Source organism: Zootoca vivipara, chromosome 6 (assembly GCF_963506605.1).
Source record: "Zootoca vivipara chromosome 6, rZooViv1.1, whole genome shotgun sequence".
NCBI classification, from domain to species: Eukaryota; Metazoa; Chordata; class Lepidosauria; order Squamata; family Lacertidae; genus Zootoca; species Zootoca vivipara.
This window is the reverse complement of record NC_083281.1, coordinates 90,092,837-90,109,959: the sequence shown is the minus strand read 5'-3', so window position 1 is coordinate 90,109,959 and position 17,123 is coordinate 90,092,837. Positions and strand designations below refer to the sequence as shown.

The window sequence follows — 17,123 nt, the reverse complement described above, 5'->3', positions numbered from 1 at the left end:
CCTCACCAGCTCGCCCAGCCTCTTCTCACCTTGTTTTGATTTGCTCTGGGAACTCGGAAGCAATTTCTGATCGGCTGCAAAATGTTAACACTTGTGGTGTTTATCTGGAACGGGAAAGGGTTTCGAGCAAAGCACACAGGCAGCTCGGGCGTGAATTGGACACCCTCAACTGCACTTGGAGAGGCTCCTTGGATTGTGAGAGGGGAAAACACAGGCACAACACATTCAGTTTTGCACCCCAGTTCTTCAGTGGAAATCTTTAATTCTGTTTCTTAAATCAGAAATATGATACAACACTGGGTGCTTGCCATGACAGCCCCAAAGCACAAGTATCACCTGTGAAAATGAGGTGCTAAATTACAGCTCTAGTGGGGTGCAGAGGTTTCATCTGGGTAGCATCCATCTCTCTGAGGCAGCCATGCACCAACAGTACCAAATTTAAACAGGTTTCAAAGGAGAAGCGAGAGACGGTGATGAACAATCTCAAATTCAGTTCACAGCATTGCATCAGCTTTTTTTTTAAGGGCTCACAAAAACTCAGCGCATTTTAGTGCACATTTCTCCCAGAATACATATTTTTCATGTGATATCCCCTAATACGCATTTTTGTATGTCACTTTTACCAATGTATGCATTTTCTTTGACACACTTTTCCCTTAAGTTGTTCTTGTACACATCTTTTGGTTGGAGAACTGCACCCTAAGAAAAGACAATTAAAAAAAAAAGCTGCACTTTATATCACAGATGGTTGCAGGAATTATGAATTAGCTGGGTCTGCATTAAAATGCAAACCAAACAAAATAATTTCTCCCATCGCCAACACTTACCCAAAGATTCCTCAAGACCCTCATTGAGGGAAAGGAAGGCCACGGCAGTGAAATCAAGTTCCAAACTGGTTTTGCCTTGTTGTGCAAATTCTCACTGCATGACTTGTCAGGGAATGTGACTGGCACAACTGCCAGGGACTCGAGGGAAATGAATTGTCACATCCAACCTGCAACTAGCACACTGTTTGGAGACGGCAATGAATTTGAAATCACTGAAAGGCAGGCGGCAAGATCTAGTGAGGAAGGTTGTGCCCACTGAAGTACGCTCAAGCATAAAAGATCACGGGGGAAGAAGACTTAACCTTTTGCCATAGTGCCAGTCTTGAGTTTTGGACTAAAGCCCCCAGCCAGCATGCTGTTGTAGCCCAAAACATCTGGAAGGTACCAAGTTGGTGAAAGCTTGGCACAATACACCAATTGCTTCCTGCTGACTCTTGTGGCTGGAGACACCGAGTGACAAAATTGCATTCTCCTCTTTCAGTGGCAAAAATATGCCCTCTGTCCTTAAAGAGCTGCCTGCACTTTCGACACAAGGCATCCCCAAGCCTGCCTCCAAGCACCGGGCACCCAGCCTCCCACAGCTGCAAGCCAGCAGCTGTGGGCAAGCTGGGTTTTGTTGCAAGGAAGCCTGTCCTTGTCTGCAAACAGCCCCCTGCTTGAAACCCCCAGAGAGCAGCTGCTAGTCCGCGTAGGCAATGCTGAACTAGACAGGATCAGTATTAGCTCGCAAGCTGCATCCTATTTTCGTTTGCCTAAATGCATCTTTTTGGACATTACCAACCAGAAATGCAGAGGACGCATTCTTCTCCTATCCCATAATGCAAGATCGGAGGCTGACAGAGGGATGCACATATTCCGTTCTATTTTTACAGTCTGTGTTAGCCGAGATCATCAGAAGGAAGCAGGAACAGAGAAGTGATAGATTATATATACCTACAGGGAAACATAAACAAAGCTGGTTTCGCTGGAACCCCACTTCACACAAACCTGACTCAAGGAGCATCTGTAGAAGAAAAGCCCAGGCTGGAAAAATAGCTCAGGTGGTGTCGCATGACGCCACCTCTTTTTGGCTGAAGTTTGGAAATGGTTGCCTGATTCCCCACCCAAGATGGCATTTCTTTTCTCTTCCAGTCTTCCAGTTTACCAATGCAATTTCCCACGCTGCATTGCACTGGCATTTGTAAATGTGAAAAGCAGGAACCTGACCTCTGGAGAAGGTCCAAGGTTCAGTCTGTAGCATTTCCTGATGAGGCCCAGGGGATGCTCGGCAGCCACTCCAGTTTGGACAACATGGAATGAGATGAACCAGTGATGTGGCTTGGAGCAAGACAACTTCCTGTGCTCCTATTTAACTCAACTCCTTATCAACAGCCAGGAGGCCTAGGAACTTCATTTTGAGGGGAAGGAGCTGTAGTCCAGTGGCAGAGCTAGACAGGTCCCTGGTTCAACCCCCAATATCTCCAGGTAAGGCTGGGAATGTCCTTTGTCTGAAACCCTGGCACTCTAACCACTATGCTATGCTGCTTCTCCCTCTTTAGCAATGAAGAGTAAAGGAGAAATGAACATCACGAGAGCCAGCCGAGCGTCCCCCTGCACACACACACACAAAAAAAACATGTACATGTGGGGCAACTCACTCAACTCCTTTTCTGTAAAATGGGATCACAATGAGATTCCCTCTCAGCGTTGTCATGATGGCTATAGTTCAAGAAAGATTCTTTGCCCTTCAAATAGGCTTTATAAAATGGTAAATGGGGGGGGTCAAGACCGAGGAAATCTTCCACGCTGCTGTTTATTCAGTTTCCACGACATTTCTTTAATGGCTAAGTTCTGCGTTGCATTTTAACTTTCACTCAACGTAAAAGCTACTTCCGGAAACATAGCATAATATGGAACAAATATAGCACACATTTCCATGTTATCTGCAGAATGATTTTTTTCTGCAAGCAAATGAATTTTATATCACAGATAGAGCACTAAACTGGCTCCATTTTCCACTATATTTCAGAAGTGCCTTTTATGTCATGCAAAAGCTGGAATATGTTGCAGAAATTAACAGTAATGGAAATATTAGGAAAATTGGAACTACGGCAACTGCTGTGTGAATGCATCCTAAGTGCTACTCAGATTAGACCCCTTGAAATTAATGGCCCCAAGTTAAGTCATGACCATCGATTCCAAAATGTCTTCCCTGAGCCGGACTAGCAATTGCTGCAGTCCAGTATTTTGCTATGGCAGGACACAGACGTTTTTCTTCCGCAAATAAACAGAGCCTGCTCCTTGCATTTTGTAGCCGTGTCTGAATCATTAACCATGAGCACCAGGGAAAAATTGACAGCTGCCCTTTATTTCGGACTCTTAGTGGACAGTTCCCCAAGGTCATATTTGGGATGGGGGGGAGGTTGAGTATTAAACCCATTTACAATTGTAGTGTAGCCATAGTCTTAACCTCACCTAAATCAGTACCATTCAAAGATGAAACTGAGTTCAGAGGAGCATGCAGAATGAAGGGTCCCTGAGGGCCTCTGTGGGATGGCCCTTCCTCCTCTCTCACACCTGTATGCTCAGGTGCCTCTACTTTAACAACGACAAACCAGGAAGCCCCAACACCTGACAGTGCTTGATGCAAGATGGAAGAATTCCAGGACGCAGCAAGTAAAATGATGGGGCAACCTTTTCCAAACCAGTCCCGCCATGGTGTCAGAACCGGGATGGTCCGTGTAGAAGTCTCTGCCTTCCCTTTGGTGGAGAGCTGGCCCAAACCATCTGATCCCACTGCTTAGAATGCTCTCCCACCGCCCCAAACTGAAAGAGTTTGGTAACAGCAGACATCCGTCTCAACGGCAGAAGCCCCTGCCAGGAAGCAAAGGACCATGGTAAGAAATGTCAACTCCTCTGACGGTGGTTCTAGTCTGGCCTGGGTAGTGGTGACAGCTGGTATTAAAGTCAGATCCCTTTTTATCATTAACAAGCTGAGGCTTTCTAGGTGCAAAAGGATGGCAAGTCTTCTCCAGGAACTGCACGGAGAGGGGGAACAGGAGTGGAAAAGCAACTGGCCCAGGTTTTAAAGGCAATAGGAAAATCCTCCTGCCACCATCCATGAGTTGGGCAGGAGGTCGGCGCAACGGCAGGCAGAGAGCAGAGTTTCCAGAAACTGAGTGTTACCTACAGCAGCCAAGGTCTCCATTTACTGGCCTCCCAGGGTGGCCCCCGCAGCCAAGGAGCCCCTCACAGGCCTCCATCCTTTTGTCCCTCCAGCCATGTCCTTCTCAGCTCCAGGACTTCCCTTCCGTACCAGTCATGGAGTCTGGAAAAACAGCCCAGGCTGCCAGGGCCCTCTGAACTACAGGAATTGCCCGACAGGGCCCTCCTCCGAGGAGGCAGCGGTGGGGGCTTCAGACCCCCATTGAAGCTGTCCTCCCCACAGGTCCTTGTGCTCCAGGAGTTGCCTTGGGGGTACCCTGCCGGCAGGCTGGTTGGGCCTTCGGAGTTGTACCAGAGGGCACAGCCATTTTCTTTTGCCGGGATGCAAATTGGGACGGCCGGCTTCTCCGGGAGCAAGTCCTGTGAATTATTCAGCGCCATTTTGTTCTTCCGGTAAAGCGGTGCCCTCCGCTGGACCCGGGGGCAGCTGGAAGAGCCCTTCTGCATCTCCTCCAGCTGCTTCTCCAGCTCCCTCACCAGCAGCCGCAGGTAGCCAAAGCTGGCACGAGAGAGAGCCTTGACCCAGCACTCCATGGCGGCCTGGCTCTCCGCCGCCAGGACGTAGGTGCGGGACTTGGCGCAGTCAAAGCGGATGGCGAAGGCAAACTCTTCTGTGGACTCGCACAGCTCCACGGTGCAGCCCTCCAGGATGACGACCCCCACCGGCTCCCGGCTCTCCCGGTCCTCGAAGTAGAAGAGCATGTTCCCTCTCAGCACAAACCAGCGGCGGTGGTAGGCTGTGTTCCGCTCCCCCTTCTTGTAGAGGAAGCCAGCATTGTCCGCCGGGGCGTCACAGGTGGCGTAGAAGGCCAAGCTCCGCTCGTTCAGCTTCATGTTCGCTCGGGCCTGGAAATGAGGAGGGAAATAAAGAGGCAAAGAGAGGCTGAGGCTCCCCAAGGCCATAACCAACCCCTGGCAGACATAATAGGCAGGAACCAGGAGATCTATCAGGCCTGGAACCCAGGAGATGTCGGATATTTTGAGCCCTCTTCTGGAGGCACAAAATGGCCGCAGCCTCAGCCCCATACAGCTGAAGAGATTCAGGAGAGGCACGAGGAAGGACTTTTTCACACAGTGCTTAGTTGTAACTATGAAATTTTGCTCCCACACTATATAGCAACAGTCACGACTGGGATGGCTTTGAAAGGCATTCAGGCAAATTCGTGGAACTCAACACTACTGGTTGTAATGACTATTATGCGCTACTCTAGCATTGGGGAACTAACTGAATTCCCCTTGCGAGAATCACAACTTGGGAGAAGGCTATTGATCTCGGCTCCTTGCTTGCGGGATGCCCACTGTGGGAACAGGATAGGTCCCCTTTGGCCTGATCCAGACACTGGGCTCTTCTGATGTTCATTCATGCCCTCCAACACTTCTGCCCTGCCTGGGAGGGGCCCAAATTTCAGGCTGAATCTCACAAACGTTGTCCCCTGGATCAGCTCCCCCCCCCCCCAGGATTCTTCCTAAACAATTTATTGCCAAATAAGGCAATAACCTCTGGAGTTAAGGTGAGCACACAAGTTCAAAGGAAATCAGTATATCAGTCCATCCCCACATCTCAACTCGCTGCCAAGAGTTGCAGCTGGCCGTTTAGGTAGCTTTTCGAAGCCTGGGCTGCTCACACAGCTGAGATCTAAGGTCTTGCAAGGGAGCTTTGCAAGAGATTAGACAGAGTTATCTCACTGCTCAAGTGCAGCAGAGGTTGCTTAATTGCGAGCATTTGTTATTGTTTTTCATTTTATTTTCAGTTTTCAAAAGTTTACAGACACACACCTTACAATCGCATACTTCCCATACAAATGCATATTAGACTCCGCCCGCCCCCCCTTTGTGGTTTCTTGTCTTATTTAAATTTCTAACACTGCATTTTCCAATTTCCTCCATTTTTCAGTTATTCTACAATTTGCCTTGAAAATAATTTTAACCGCTTGATTTAAGTTAACCCTACTAATGCACTTTACTTGCATACCATAATTTTTCAAGTTACAGGTAGGTAGCCGTGTTGGTCTGATGCAGTCAAAATAAAAATAAAAAATCCTTCCAGTAGCACCTTAGAGACCAACTAAGTTTGTCATAGGTATGAGCTTTCGTGTGCATGCACACTTTCTCAGATACTTCTGTGTATCTGAAGAAGTGTGCATGCACACGAAAGCTCATACCTATGACAAACTTAGTTGGTCTCTATGGTGCTACTGGAAGCATAACTTTTCAGATATCCCACAAATGTTCCCCACACTTTACTTCTTATTTCCCCCCCGCTTGGCTTCTTATTACACCCGTTCTTAATTGCAAGATATTAGCTCCTTTGCCAGCAAGTTAAACAGGAGATGCATAAATTAAAACTTTTTAAAAAAAAATGGAGCAGAACAACATTGTAATTTGGTGCTCTCACACACAAATCCTGACAGTGAACAGCAACTTACGGTAAATGCTCTTTTGCTTTCAGATCACATTAGCTGAAAAAATGCAGGTGAAGATTTTGAGGTGAGGTGAGTAGAACAATGACAGCACTCTTCCCGCAGCACCCAACCCCTCACAAGGCCAAGGTCTGACGCCTCCAAAATCTGCAGGCTTTCTCCAAACACCACCAGCATCTATCTCTGTATCGTCTGCTGGGCAAATGTGCAACTTGGCAACTTGGTGACCCAGAGGGGGGGGGGAATGTGTCTGGATGTGACTGACGGCTGTTTCTAGGATCGAAAAAACAAACGAGGAGGAAACTCTTCAAAGGCAATTCACTTCCTCTATTCTAATCTTAGCAGCTTTTGCTAACACATTAAAAAAAAACCAGAAGGAAAGAAAGAAGCAGGAAAAGGTTTTGACTACAGAGAAAGTTGCTAATCGGGTCAAACAGCTCATCCTGCCCTCCTGGTGCTGAGTAACTCTCCTGAGGATTTGCTCCCTTCCAGCCATCTCCTTCCCCATCTTGCCACTGCAAGTCATTTGCTTTTAAGGAGGTGTTGGGGGGTTTCTAAAGGGATCTGTTTACCCACTACTACATTGTTTCACAGAGGCCCTTCCTTGTTCACAGAACCTTGGAGAACATGAGAAGAGTCCTGAGGCTGGATCAGGCCCAAGGGGGCCCACCTAGTCCAGCATCTTCTTCCCACGGTGGCCAACCAGATGCCCCATGAAAATACCCACAAGCAGGACCTGGGTGCGAGAGTGGCACTCTTCCCAATAAGGGCTCTTGTGTACCCCATAAGGGAATAAGGGCAGATTTTTGCTTATATCAGCCGAAAGGCAACAGGGCGTTTATAGCTAAAAAGCTGCTCCAAGGACAGAGGAAGTCAAAGAGAGAGCGAATGTGCTGCGTGCCTTGTCCTTTTGTTACCTGGACAGGTGAGGTCACGCCCACATTCAGTCACATGCAAAGGATGTTCCAGCCAGGAGGAAACAGGAAGTTTTCGACTGGGTGAACAAAACATTCCCCTGCATGTCCTCTCTAGGAAAACAAGGAATGTTGTACTTGACTGCTTCTTAACTATCACATCCCACAGTCCAAGCCCCTTCTATGTTTTCAGCTGGTTTTATTTTAACTGCGTAAGCAGTCTCGAGTCCCCAACTGGACGAAAGGTGGGATATAAACAGCACAACACAACACAACGCGAGGTTGGATGGCCATGTGTCAGGGATTCCTGCATTGCGTTGGGCTGGATCAGGCCTTTCCAACTTTGCAGTTCTATGATCCAAAGCTAAATCGAAAGTTTTCTATGGCTCTATGTGGTTGTGATCAGAGGGCCCTGCCACCTCTATGATGCAAGCCCTACCTGCCTGGCATAGACAATCAAGGGTGGCAAGAGGATCGTGCTTCACACACCACCCAGAATCCATCACGGTCAGTGAGTGTTCCTGACAGGCGAATGTAGGAAGAATCACCTGAAGCTAAGAAGTGCAGGAAACCAGAAGCTTCCCTCGAACCAGCCTTTTGGCCAATGATGCAAATAACCAATGGTTAGGAATGATGGGGCTTGTAGTCCACCAACATCTGGAGCGCCACACCTGAATGTTCACCCCACCCTGTAACAAGCCCCTGTCTGCCATGCTTGGGACTAATCTTGCTCAGTTCAACAACCAAAGCCTGAAAATGGATGCAGTCAAAGACAAAGAAAAATCTATATGCTCCCTTTTCTGCAGTAACAGCACAATCCTAACCATTCCTACTCAGAGGTAAGTCCTACTGAATTCAACAGGGCCTACTCCCTAGAAAGCGGGATTGCAGTCTGTCTTGTTCCTATTGCAGTCTGTCTTGTTCCATTGGATTATGACATCATTAAGAAGCTATTTTATCAATTTATCACTTTTATAAAAATACACACACCCTCCCCCACCGCCATAAGATGTTGACTCGATTTCTCCCTTTTCTTCTTTCTCCCACAGTTAAGTCCATCTCCTTCCATACTCACTACCTTCGACATAAAAAGGTATTGCTGATTTAACTGGGGCAGATGTTGTTTTAGATGTGAAAAGAAGGTATCTATTTATTTTATCCAAGTACTTAACGAAAGCTCCAGGTAATAACATTCCGTCTTTGTAAGAGAGAGTCCCATTGAACTGAGAGGGGATTACTTACACGTAAATATGTCTGTCATCAGGTTTGGGAGGCTGCAGTTCTAAACCCAAAATGGGAAGGAACTTCCTTCTTTGAAACAGGACAAAATAATAATCTGGATTTTCTTGCTGGTCACAGGTGCCTCACTTTGAACTTGGCTCTGAGAAGGCAATAATGGAAAATTTCAGTTTTCACAATGGAAAGGCATTGTTTAATCTCCAACCAGACAACCCAGGATATGAAAGCACCAGGCATGAGGATATGCAGTCATCTGTGTGTCAAATGGTTGGGCAACGGGCACTAGGCATGAATCCATCACCAAAGCTGTGCATATTTGGGGATGTCTACCAAATGTAAAAAGCCCAGGTGGCACTGTGGTTAAACCACTGAGCCTAGGGCTTGCTGATCAGAAGGTCGGCGGTTCAAATCCCTGTGACGGGGTGAGCTCCCGTTGCTCGGTCCCAGCTCCTGCCAACCTAGCAGTTCAAAAGCACGTCAAAATGCAAGTAGATAAATAGGAACCGCTACAGCGGGAAGGTAAACGGCGTTTCCATGTGCTGCTCTGGTTCGGCAGAAGCGGCTTTGTCATGCTGGCCACATGACCTGGAAGCTATATGCCGGCTCCCTCGGCCAATAATGTGAGATGAGCGCGCAACCCCAGAGTCAGTCACGACTGGACCTAATGGTCAGGGGTCCCTTTACCTTTACCTTTACCAAACGTTAAGCGATCTTAGGACAGCTGTTGTCTTTCTTAGGAGGAATCACCTTGGAAGAGCTATCTGTCTCTGACTTGCACACCAAATTCCAGAGTCCCAGATTCAACTCCCAATGGCATCTCCAGGTAAGGTATCCTGCCTGGAATCCTGCCCTTCAGTGTGGACTACTCTGAAGTATACGGACCAAGGATTTGAGTCTGCCAAAGGCAGCTTCCTGTGTACTTGCTGAGCTGCATGGTGGTATCTCTCACACAGCAGCAGCAGCAGCAGACACGACTTCAGGAGAGGAATCCTCTCCCATCGTGGAAGGGAAATCCTCTTATCTAAGATGGCACTGGTGGTCCTTTGAGAAGAGGCATTCTCTCTTTTAAAAAAAATTAGAATACCATAAAAATATTATTATGAGAAGAGGCACTCTCACCCAGGAGGAAAGAGGTCCTTCAAGATGCTACCTGCTGCAATTGTTGCCCTGCCCAATCATCTCACCTCTTCAACACTATCATTTTACTCACATGCAGATTTAGTAGGATTCGATCAATCTGTGAAAACTTGTGCAATTAACTCAGTTTTCTTTTCACCAGGTGACTCTCCTAATTAACCTTTCTTCGCACGAGCACTCAAGATTACTTTATATGCAGTAGTTACTCCTTAAAAGGTAAAGGGACCCCTGACCATTAGGTCCAGTCGTGACCGACTCTGGGGTTGCGCGCTCATCTCGCATTATTGGCTGAGGGAGCCGGCATACAGCTTCCAGGTCATGTGGCCAGCATGACAAAGCCGCTTCTGGCGAACCAGAGCAGCACACGGAAACCCCGTTTACCTTCCCGCTGTAGCGGTTCCTATTTATCTACTTGCATTTTGATGTGCTTTCGAACTGCTAGGTTGGCAGGAGCTGGGACCAAGCAACGGGAGCTCACCCCGTCACAGGGATTCGAACCGCCGACCTTCTGATCAGCAAGCCCTAGGCACCCCTTAACCAACCCACCCACCCCCCATTGTACTCGCAGGTTGAGACCGAAATATCGCCATGCAGAAATGAAGCTAAACTGTCAAGTACTAACCACCAAGTACTAACCCCCGTGACCTCCAAGCTAGCCTGCTGGTCTCCACAGCAGTGTTGAAGTAAGAAGACCCAGTTGCCAGTCAAGAGTGGGAGACTCCCGTCCTTTGAGAACGCAAGAAAAGCCCTCCATGAATCAGGCCCATAGTAGCCTATCAAATCTAGCATCCTGTTCTCAAAGCCACCAACCAAGTGCCTGTGGGAAGCCAGCAAGCAGGATCCAAGCACAACTCTCCCCTCCTGTGGTTTCCAGCAACTGGCACTCAGAATCATTTCTCCCTCGGACCACGGAGACAGACTGCCCTCTTGTCCATGAAATTTTCCTCCAACTTAGTGCATTTCCTCTGCTCTCTGACACCTAGTTCTGGAATGATAATATTCCATGATCACCCTCCTTCCTTTGAGGTTGGCGGTTCAGTTAAGACCTCTGCGCCACATTGGCCTGATCTGTGTATCTACTAAAAATGTACAAACATTATATATAATATCAACACTAGCAGTAATAAAGTAATAATAATAAAAATTCTATTGTCCACCCTTCACCCTAAGGCCACAGGGCCGGATACAGCACTGAAACACAGTATTCAAAACAGCTTTAAACAGCTGGCAATCGCATATACGCGTACAGGCACAACACACCCATGCCCACGTGCCCCCTGCCCCAAAGTCCCGTGCGCCCCTTCCACTCCCCAGGGGGGCGTGTCGCAGGAGGGAAGGGGAGCCAAGGGGACACCCCCGCCCCAGTCCGAAGCTTGGCCCCCGCACCTCGCTCGCTCGCCCTCCTGGGGAGGCGGGGAAGGAGAGGCGCGCGCCCCTTGGCCATGTGCAGAGTGCGCGCCCAGGTGGCTTCTTGCCGGGCCCCTCTCCTCCTCCGGCTCACCCCCGCGGGGTCCCCGGGCGCAGGCTCACCGCTCGCTCGCTCGCTCGCCAGCCAGGCAGCTCCTTTTGTCCGGTGGGGCTCGGCGCTGCGCCCTGGCCCGGCCGCCTGTGCGGCTCCGCCTTCTCCGGGCTGGCAAAGAGCCCCGCCGCCGCGCTCCGGCCGCCCCTCGCCTTCCGCTTGCCGCCGGGGGCGCTTGGGCAGCTGCGCTCAGCAATGGGGAGGGGCGCGCAGTGGAGATTAGGGGTGGGGGGCGTCGCCGCTTGCTTCTCTCTCTCTTTCAAATGTCATTCCTAATGTTTTAGATCAGCGACAGCCACCATGGCACAGATGTAAACAAGGCACATGTATCCACTGCCTAGTAGGAGAACAAAAGGCTAAGGAGTAAACCCTACGCAAATCTGAAAGGTTGGATCATTGCGCCTTGAATGGCTCCTTCCGGCAACTCCTGCAGCCAAGCTGGTGCCAAATATATTGCGCTGGATTCCTTTGGACCACATCAGCGGGGCTTGTGGTGTGGGCAGCCTAGGACCTCCAGACACACGGCCCAGGCTTGTGTCCTTTACTTCGGTGCTACTAAGACAGCGGTTAGACTTCGCCCCCGGAGGTACACTCCGTTGTCTCTGGAGATAAGCAAATGCCCACAACATCAATATATTTATGCGTCTTTAAATGCCACCTTAGAGAGGGGGTGCCCGCCTCCCAATTAAAATCATTGCATTACAGCAGCAACACTGAATTCATTAATAGGCTGGAGAACACGGGCACCCCCCCCAAACCCACAGGTCCCACTTTCTAAAATACAGGAGTACTCCTCCTAGATCAGGCATCCCCAAACTGCGGCCCTCCAGATGTTTTGGCCTACAACTCCCATGATCCCTAGCTAACAGGACCAGTGGTCGGGGAAGATGGGAATTGTAGTCCAAAACATCTGGAGGGACGGAGTTTGGGGATGCCTGTCCTAGATACATCATCATCATCATTGACATATGTATCTCTCACCCTTGATCAAGAGACTACAGGGCAGTTGACAGCATAAAACACAAAACACTTAATATAATAATAGTAAAAAAGGGGTGGGAAGTCTTTGTCATTTTGCCCAGGTGACCTTGGTGGCCAGGAATGCGTTTTATTTTACTAGCTTTGTCTGGTACATCAGCTATGGCTGCATTAAGATCAAGAACCCTTGGCTGCTGCATTCCATGCCTTGCTAACATGGAAGCTGGATTGCTGCAATGCGCTCTTTGTGGAGCTGCCCTCAGGGTCTGGTTTAGAAGCTCCAGCAGGGTGCAGAGTGCAGCTGCCCTATTGCTGATGGGGGTATCTGGTCCAGGGGCATGGGGCTCCCTTGCTTTTTTCTTTAAATATATATATATATTGGTTTTGCAGATGCAAAGTTATAAACAAATAATCAAAAAGTCAATTCGTATAAAGAGATTCTTCCGAATCTCAGGGCTTCCCCCCATCCCCTCCATGGGGTCCCATTTTAAACATTTAATACTGTATATTCTTTCATACACCAATTTTTATATCAAACCATTTTATCCATGGTAATTATTGAACTACAAGTGAGGTCAAAATCCTGCTAATGTTTCCATCTGCTTACAGTGGTCTCCTAAATAACTTATAAATTTCCCCCATTCTTTTATAAAGTTTTTATCCTCTTGGTTTCTGATTTTTCCAGTCAGTTTTACCATTTTGGCATAGTCCATCAGCTTGGTTTGCCATTCCTCTCTGGTAGGGACTTTGTCTTCTTCCCATCTCTGAGCTAATAGCATCCGGGCAGCGGTTGTTCCATACATAAAAAGTCTCTTCTGTTCCTTTGGTACCTATAATTCCTAATAGAAAAGCTTCTGGTTTCTTAATAAAAGTTATTTTAAACATTTTCTTCATTTCATTGTACTACCGTAGTGTATATCATCTCCCATAAAGCTTTTATTACCTTACAAGTCCACCACATATGATCAAATGTACCTTCTTTTACTTTACATTTCCAACAAGTATTTGTAGTTGTCCTATACATCCCTGCAACGGGGTGAGCTCCTGTTGCTCGGTCCCAGCTCCTGCCCACCTAGCAGTTCGAAAGCACATCAAAGGGCAAGTAGATAAATAGGGACCGCTTCGACAGGAAGGTAAACGCCGTTTCTGTGCACTGCTCTGGTTCGCCAGAAGCAGCTTTGTCACGCTGGCCACATGACCCGGAAGCTGTCTGCGGGCAAACGCCGGCTCCCTCGGCCTATAGAGCGAGGTGAGCGTGCAACCCCAGAGTCGGACACGACTGGACCTGATGGTCAGGGGCCCCTTTACCTTTACCTTACATTATTTTCATATACTTTTCTTTCATTGCATAACATGGTGTAAATTTCAAATCTGTTTTCCATAGCCTTTCCCAATCTACTATCTGAATATTATGTCCCAGATCCTTTACCCTGTGTATCATTACCGACTTGACCCGTTCATCTTTTGTATTGCCACTCTAAAAGCAAGCTGTACAATTTGGACGGCAATTTAACATTATTTTCTAACAGATCTTTTTGAAATCTTTTATATTTCATGACTAAAACCTTTCTTTTCATCTATCTCGAAAGCATCATTTAATTGGTGAAGCAGTAACCAATGGGACTCCCTTTCTGAAGCAGCTGTGCTCGCTGGCTGCCCACCTAGTGCTGAGCCAGCCTCAAAGGCCTTGGGTCAGCATGCAAAGCCCTTAAAAGCCACCTGAGCTTTTATATCCCCGCTTGATCACTGAGAGTATCCAGAGGAGGGTCAGCCAGGTCACGGAAATCCAACAGAACTCGACTGGAAGTCGGGCATGTTGTGTTGCTGGTTCCAGGCTGTGGGAGACGTGTGTGTGTGTGTGTGTGTGTGTGTGTGTGTGTGCAGTCTTTTCAGGCAGGCATGTCAAACCTGTGGCCCCCCAGATGTTTTGGACTACAATTCCCATCTTCCCCAACCACTGGTCCTGCTAGCTAGGGATCATGGGAGTTGTAGGCCAAAACATCTGGAGGGCCGCAGGTTTGACATGCCTGTCAGGTGTTTATTCCTTTGATTTGCCTGCTAGTTTAATGATTAACTAGTTTTGTGCTTTCGGCATTGCACACAGTCCTAACAGTTTGTGATACGGCTGCACATGAATGCTTTTTTAAAATAAACAAAGTTGTTGGGGAGGCAAGGAGTAGTGTAGTTTGTCGGGCAAGGTGGAAAAGGGCAACGTGTGGGAAATGAGTCAGTAACCACCAGGAATCACAGGATATTGAATACCATTTGGAAAAGGAAATCGGAAAACCTGAGTGGAGGGAATGAATTGGCTTGTTTGAGCCCCTAACAGATTATCATAACAGTATTCTGGCTGCCTGGAGCCCTGGCCTCTCAACAGGGAGTGAGGTTGTATTGTAGCACTTCCTTGCAGGTCTCACTCGAGGACAGGACAGAGCTGGTGTCAGAGTCTGACACTAGCAGCAAATCAGGTGAGATATCCATGGAGGCCCAGAGGCTACTAAGGGACAGACAACTGATCAGGGGCGTCTTACCCATAGAGGCTAGTGGCACAGGGCGCCAGGGCGCCAAGTTCTGGAGGGCGCCAGGGAAGAGGTGGAGGCTGGACGCGGTGCCTCCTGGCATCACCTCGCCACCCTCGCCCGCCTCCACCATGCCGCGCCGAAGCAGTGCTGCGCCTGGAGCCTCCGTCTGCCATGGCCACCATGGCACGAAGTGGCCAGCGGAGCCGGGAGGTTCCGTGTCCAGCCTTCGTCTCTTCCCTGCCGGAGGAGCCGCCCTCCAGCCACTGCCCGCCTCCTCCAGCCCTGCCGGCAGTGCAGTCCTCCCGAAAAAACTCTGGGAAACGGGGGGGGGGGGCGCCGGAGGGAGCTTTGGACCACAGCGCTGGATATGCTTAAGCAACTGATGAATGCCACTGGCCCCTCCACCAACTCACAATTGGACAGTCCGTGAACCCCCTTGCATGCAACCGGCAGGAATCTACAGACACATTTCATAACTTTAGAAAGGAGAGAGAGAGAGAGAGAGAGAGAGAGAGAGAGAGAGAGAGAGAGAGAGAGAGAGAGAGAGAGAGAAGCATCTGCAGGCCATCTCGGTCAGTGCTGCTAAAAGAGCAGCAACTTTGAGCTCAAACGCTTTCCATTCCAGCTGGCCATTACATAACATCCGTAACTAAAAAATAGTGCTTGTGCTTACATTTTTCCTCCAGCCTCCTAATCCCTTTTCTTCCTGTGTCATGTCTTCTGGATTGTCAGCCTGAGAACAAGGAGTGCCTGAGAGCATTTTTTCAGCAGAGAGGTAAAAAATGATCAGCCTTTGCAGCTGCATGCAGGCCCAGCCCAACTATTAGGCAAAATGGCAGCCTCAGGTGGCAGATGGGTGGGAAGCAGCAGTGAGTTTATTTGGAGACAGAACTGTCTCCTTCAGCCCCACTAAGATAGTCTGCTGCTTTTGGACTTGGTGCAGCACTTGATCCCGTCATCAGCTTTGAAGATTCAGCTGTCTATCAGGTCAGCTTCTGTATGTGGAAGCAAAATTTCTTGAAACTGCCCTTGGCTGCATCTGTGAGTTATCTTCCTATATACATAAAAATGTAAGGTTGTGATCACACAGCCCCCATTGGATGTTTGGTAGGGCTGCACCACAGTCCTGGATTTCTGTGAAGGAATGGGGTTGGAAAGGTGAAAAGCAAGCTTAGTTAGTTGCATGATGTGAGAAGGGGAAGCTCTGGAGCAAGGTTAGGCAAACTAAGGCCCGGGGGCCGGATCCGGCCCAATCGCCTTCTAAATCCAGCCCACGGACGGTCCAGGAATCAGCATGTTTTTACATGAGTATAATGTGTCCTTTATTTAAAATGCATATCTGGGTTATTTGTGGGGCATAAGAATTCGTTCACCCCCCCAAAAAAATAGTCTGCCCCCCCCAAGGTCTGAGGCCCCCTGCTGAAAAGGTTTGCTGACCCCTGCTCTGGAGGGTTAATGTGGGGGGATGACAGTTGGGGTTGGTGAGTAGTAAAACGAGCAGGGGCACAACCCCTAGTAATGGTAACAAGAGTGATATGGTCGCAGTTGCATAAACTTTTGAATCAATGCTAAAAGTAAGGTCTCCTCATTTTGGTTCCAGGAAAGACACACCTTTTGCTCCCAGGCTGTTGATGAACTACAATGATGGTGTCATTTCCTGTGACATCATAGAGTTGGAAGGGAGCCTAAGGATCTAGCCCAGCCCCCCCCTGCAATGCAGGAATATCCAGCTGTCCCATATGGGGATCAAACCTGCAACCTTGCCATTGTCAGCACCATGCTCTTAACCAGGGCATCCCCAAACTGCGGCCCTCCATATGTTTTGGCCTACAACTCCCATGATCCCTAGCTAACAGGACCAGTGGTCGGGGAATATGGGAATTGTAGTCCAAAACATCTGGAGGGCCGGAGTTTGGGGATGCCTGCTCTTAACCAACTGCGCTATCCAGGCTGACTTTTTCTGCATGATATTTCTATTGCTGCTGTTGGGGATTGCTTTGTGCATTGATTGATTGATTTTTAATATTTTTATTGTATTTTCATGATTTTATGAAGCTAAAACTATAAACAATAAGGCATAATTGTGCGTTATTTTAACGAATTGCATGTGTTTTTCTGCAGATGTGTTTATATTCTAATGTTTGCCCCGCTCGCCATTTACTAATTTATTCCCCACCTGCATAAAATTACGCGCCCGCTGTAATTGCGGTATTTTCTGATGGTTTCCGTTTGCTTAGAGCAATCATGGTGGTGGCCACCAGGTGGCGCTTGAGCCTTGTTTATTTGCAAACTCTGTCCTGTGTGGTTGGTGGGGTTTCTGGCGCAATTCCTTATTTTAGTCATCATTATTTACCGGTACGTAT

General features: G+C 48.4%; 1 protein-coding gene across 6 annotated transcripts; it reads right to left on the bottom strand.

Annotated features, from left to right (window-relative positions):
* Nucleotides 1-804: 804 nt before the first annotated feature.
* Nucleotides 805-11,600, bottom strand: PHETA1 (PH domain containing endocytic trafficking adaptor 1). 6 transcript variants are annotated; one of them, XM_060276351.1, is made up of 4 exons: nt 11,128-11,599; nt 8,608-8,746; nt 6,458-7,479; nt 805-4,877 (listed from the first exon to the last, which is right to left on the bottom strand). In XM_060276351.1, exon 4 carries the CDS (start codon nt 4,863-4,865, stop codon nt 4,056-4,058), a length of 810 nt encoding a protein of 269 aa, XP_060132334.1. In that variant the 5' UTR covers nt 4,866-4,877; nt 6,458-7,479; nt 8,608-8,746; nt 11,128-11,599; the 3' UTR covers nt 805-4,055. The 6 variants fall into 6 exon arrangements, with proteins under 6 accessions (XP_060132334.1, XP_034976742.2, XP_060132335.1 ...); XM_035120851.2 differs by having other exon boundaries at nt 6,458-6,724; XM_060276352.1 differs by having other exon boundaries at nt 6,458-6,490.
* Nucleotides 11,601-17,123: the final 5,523 nt, after the last annotated feature.

Bases quoted from the DNA above. Each gene is read 5' to 3' on its own strand.
- PHETA1 (XM_060276353.1), bottom strand. From the start codon at position 4,865: ATGAAGCTGAACGAGCGGAGCTTGGCCTTCTACGCCACCTGTGACGCC.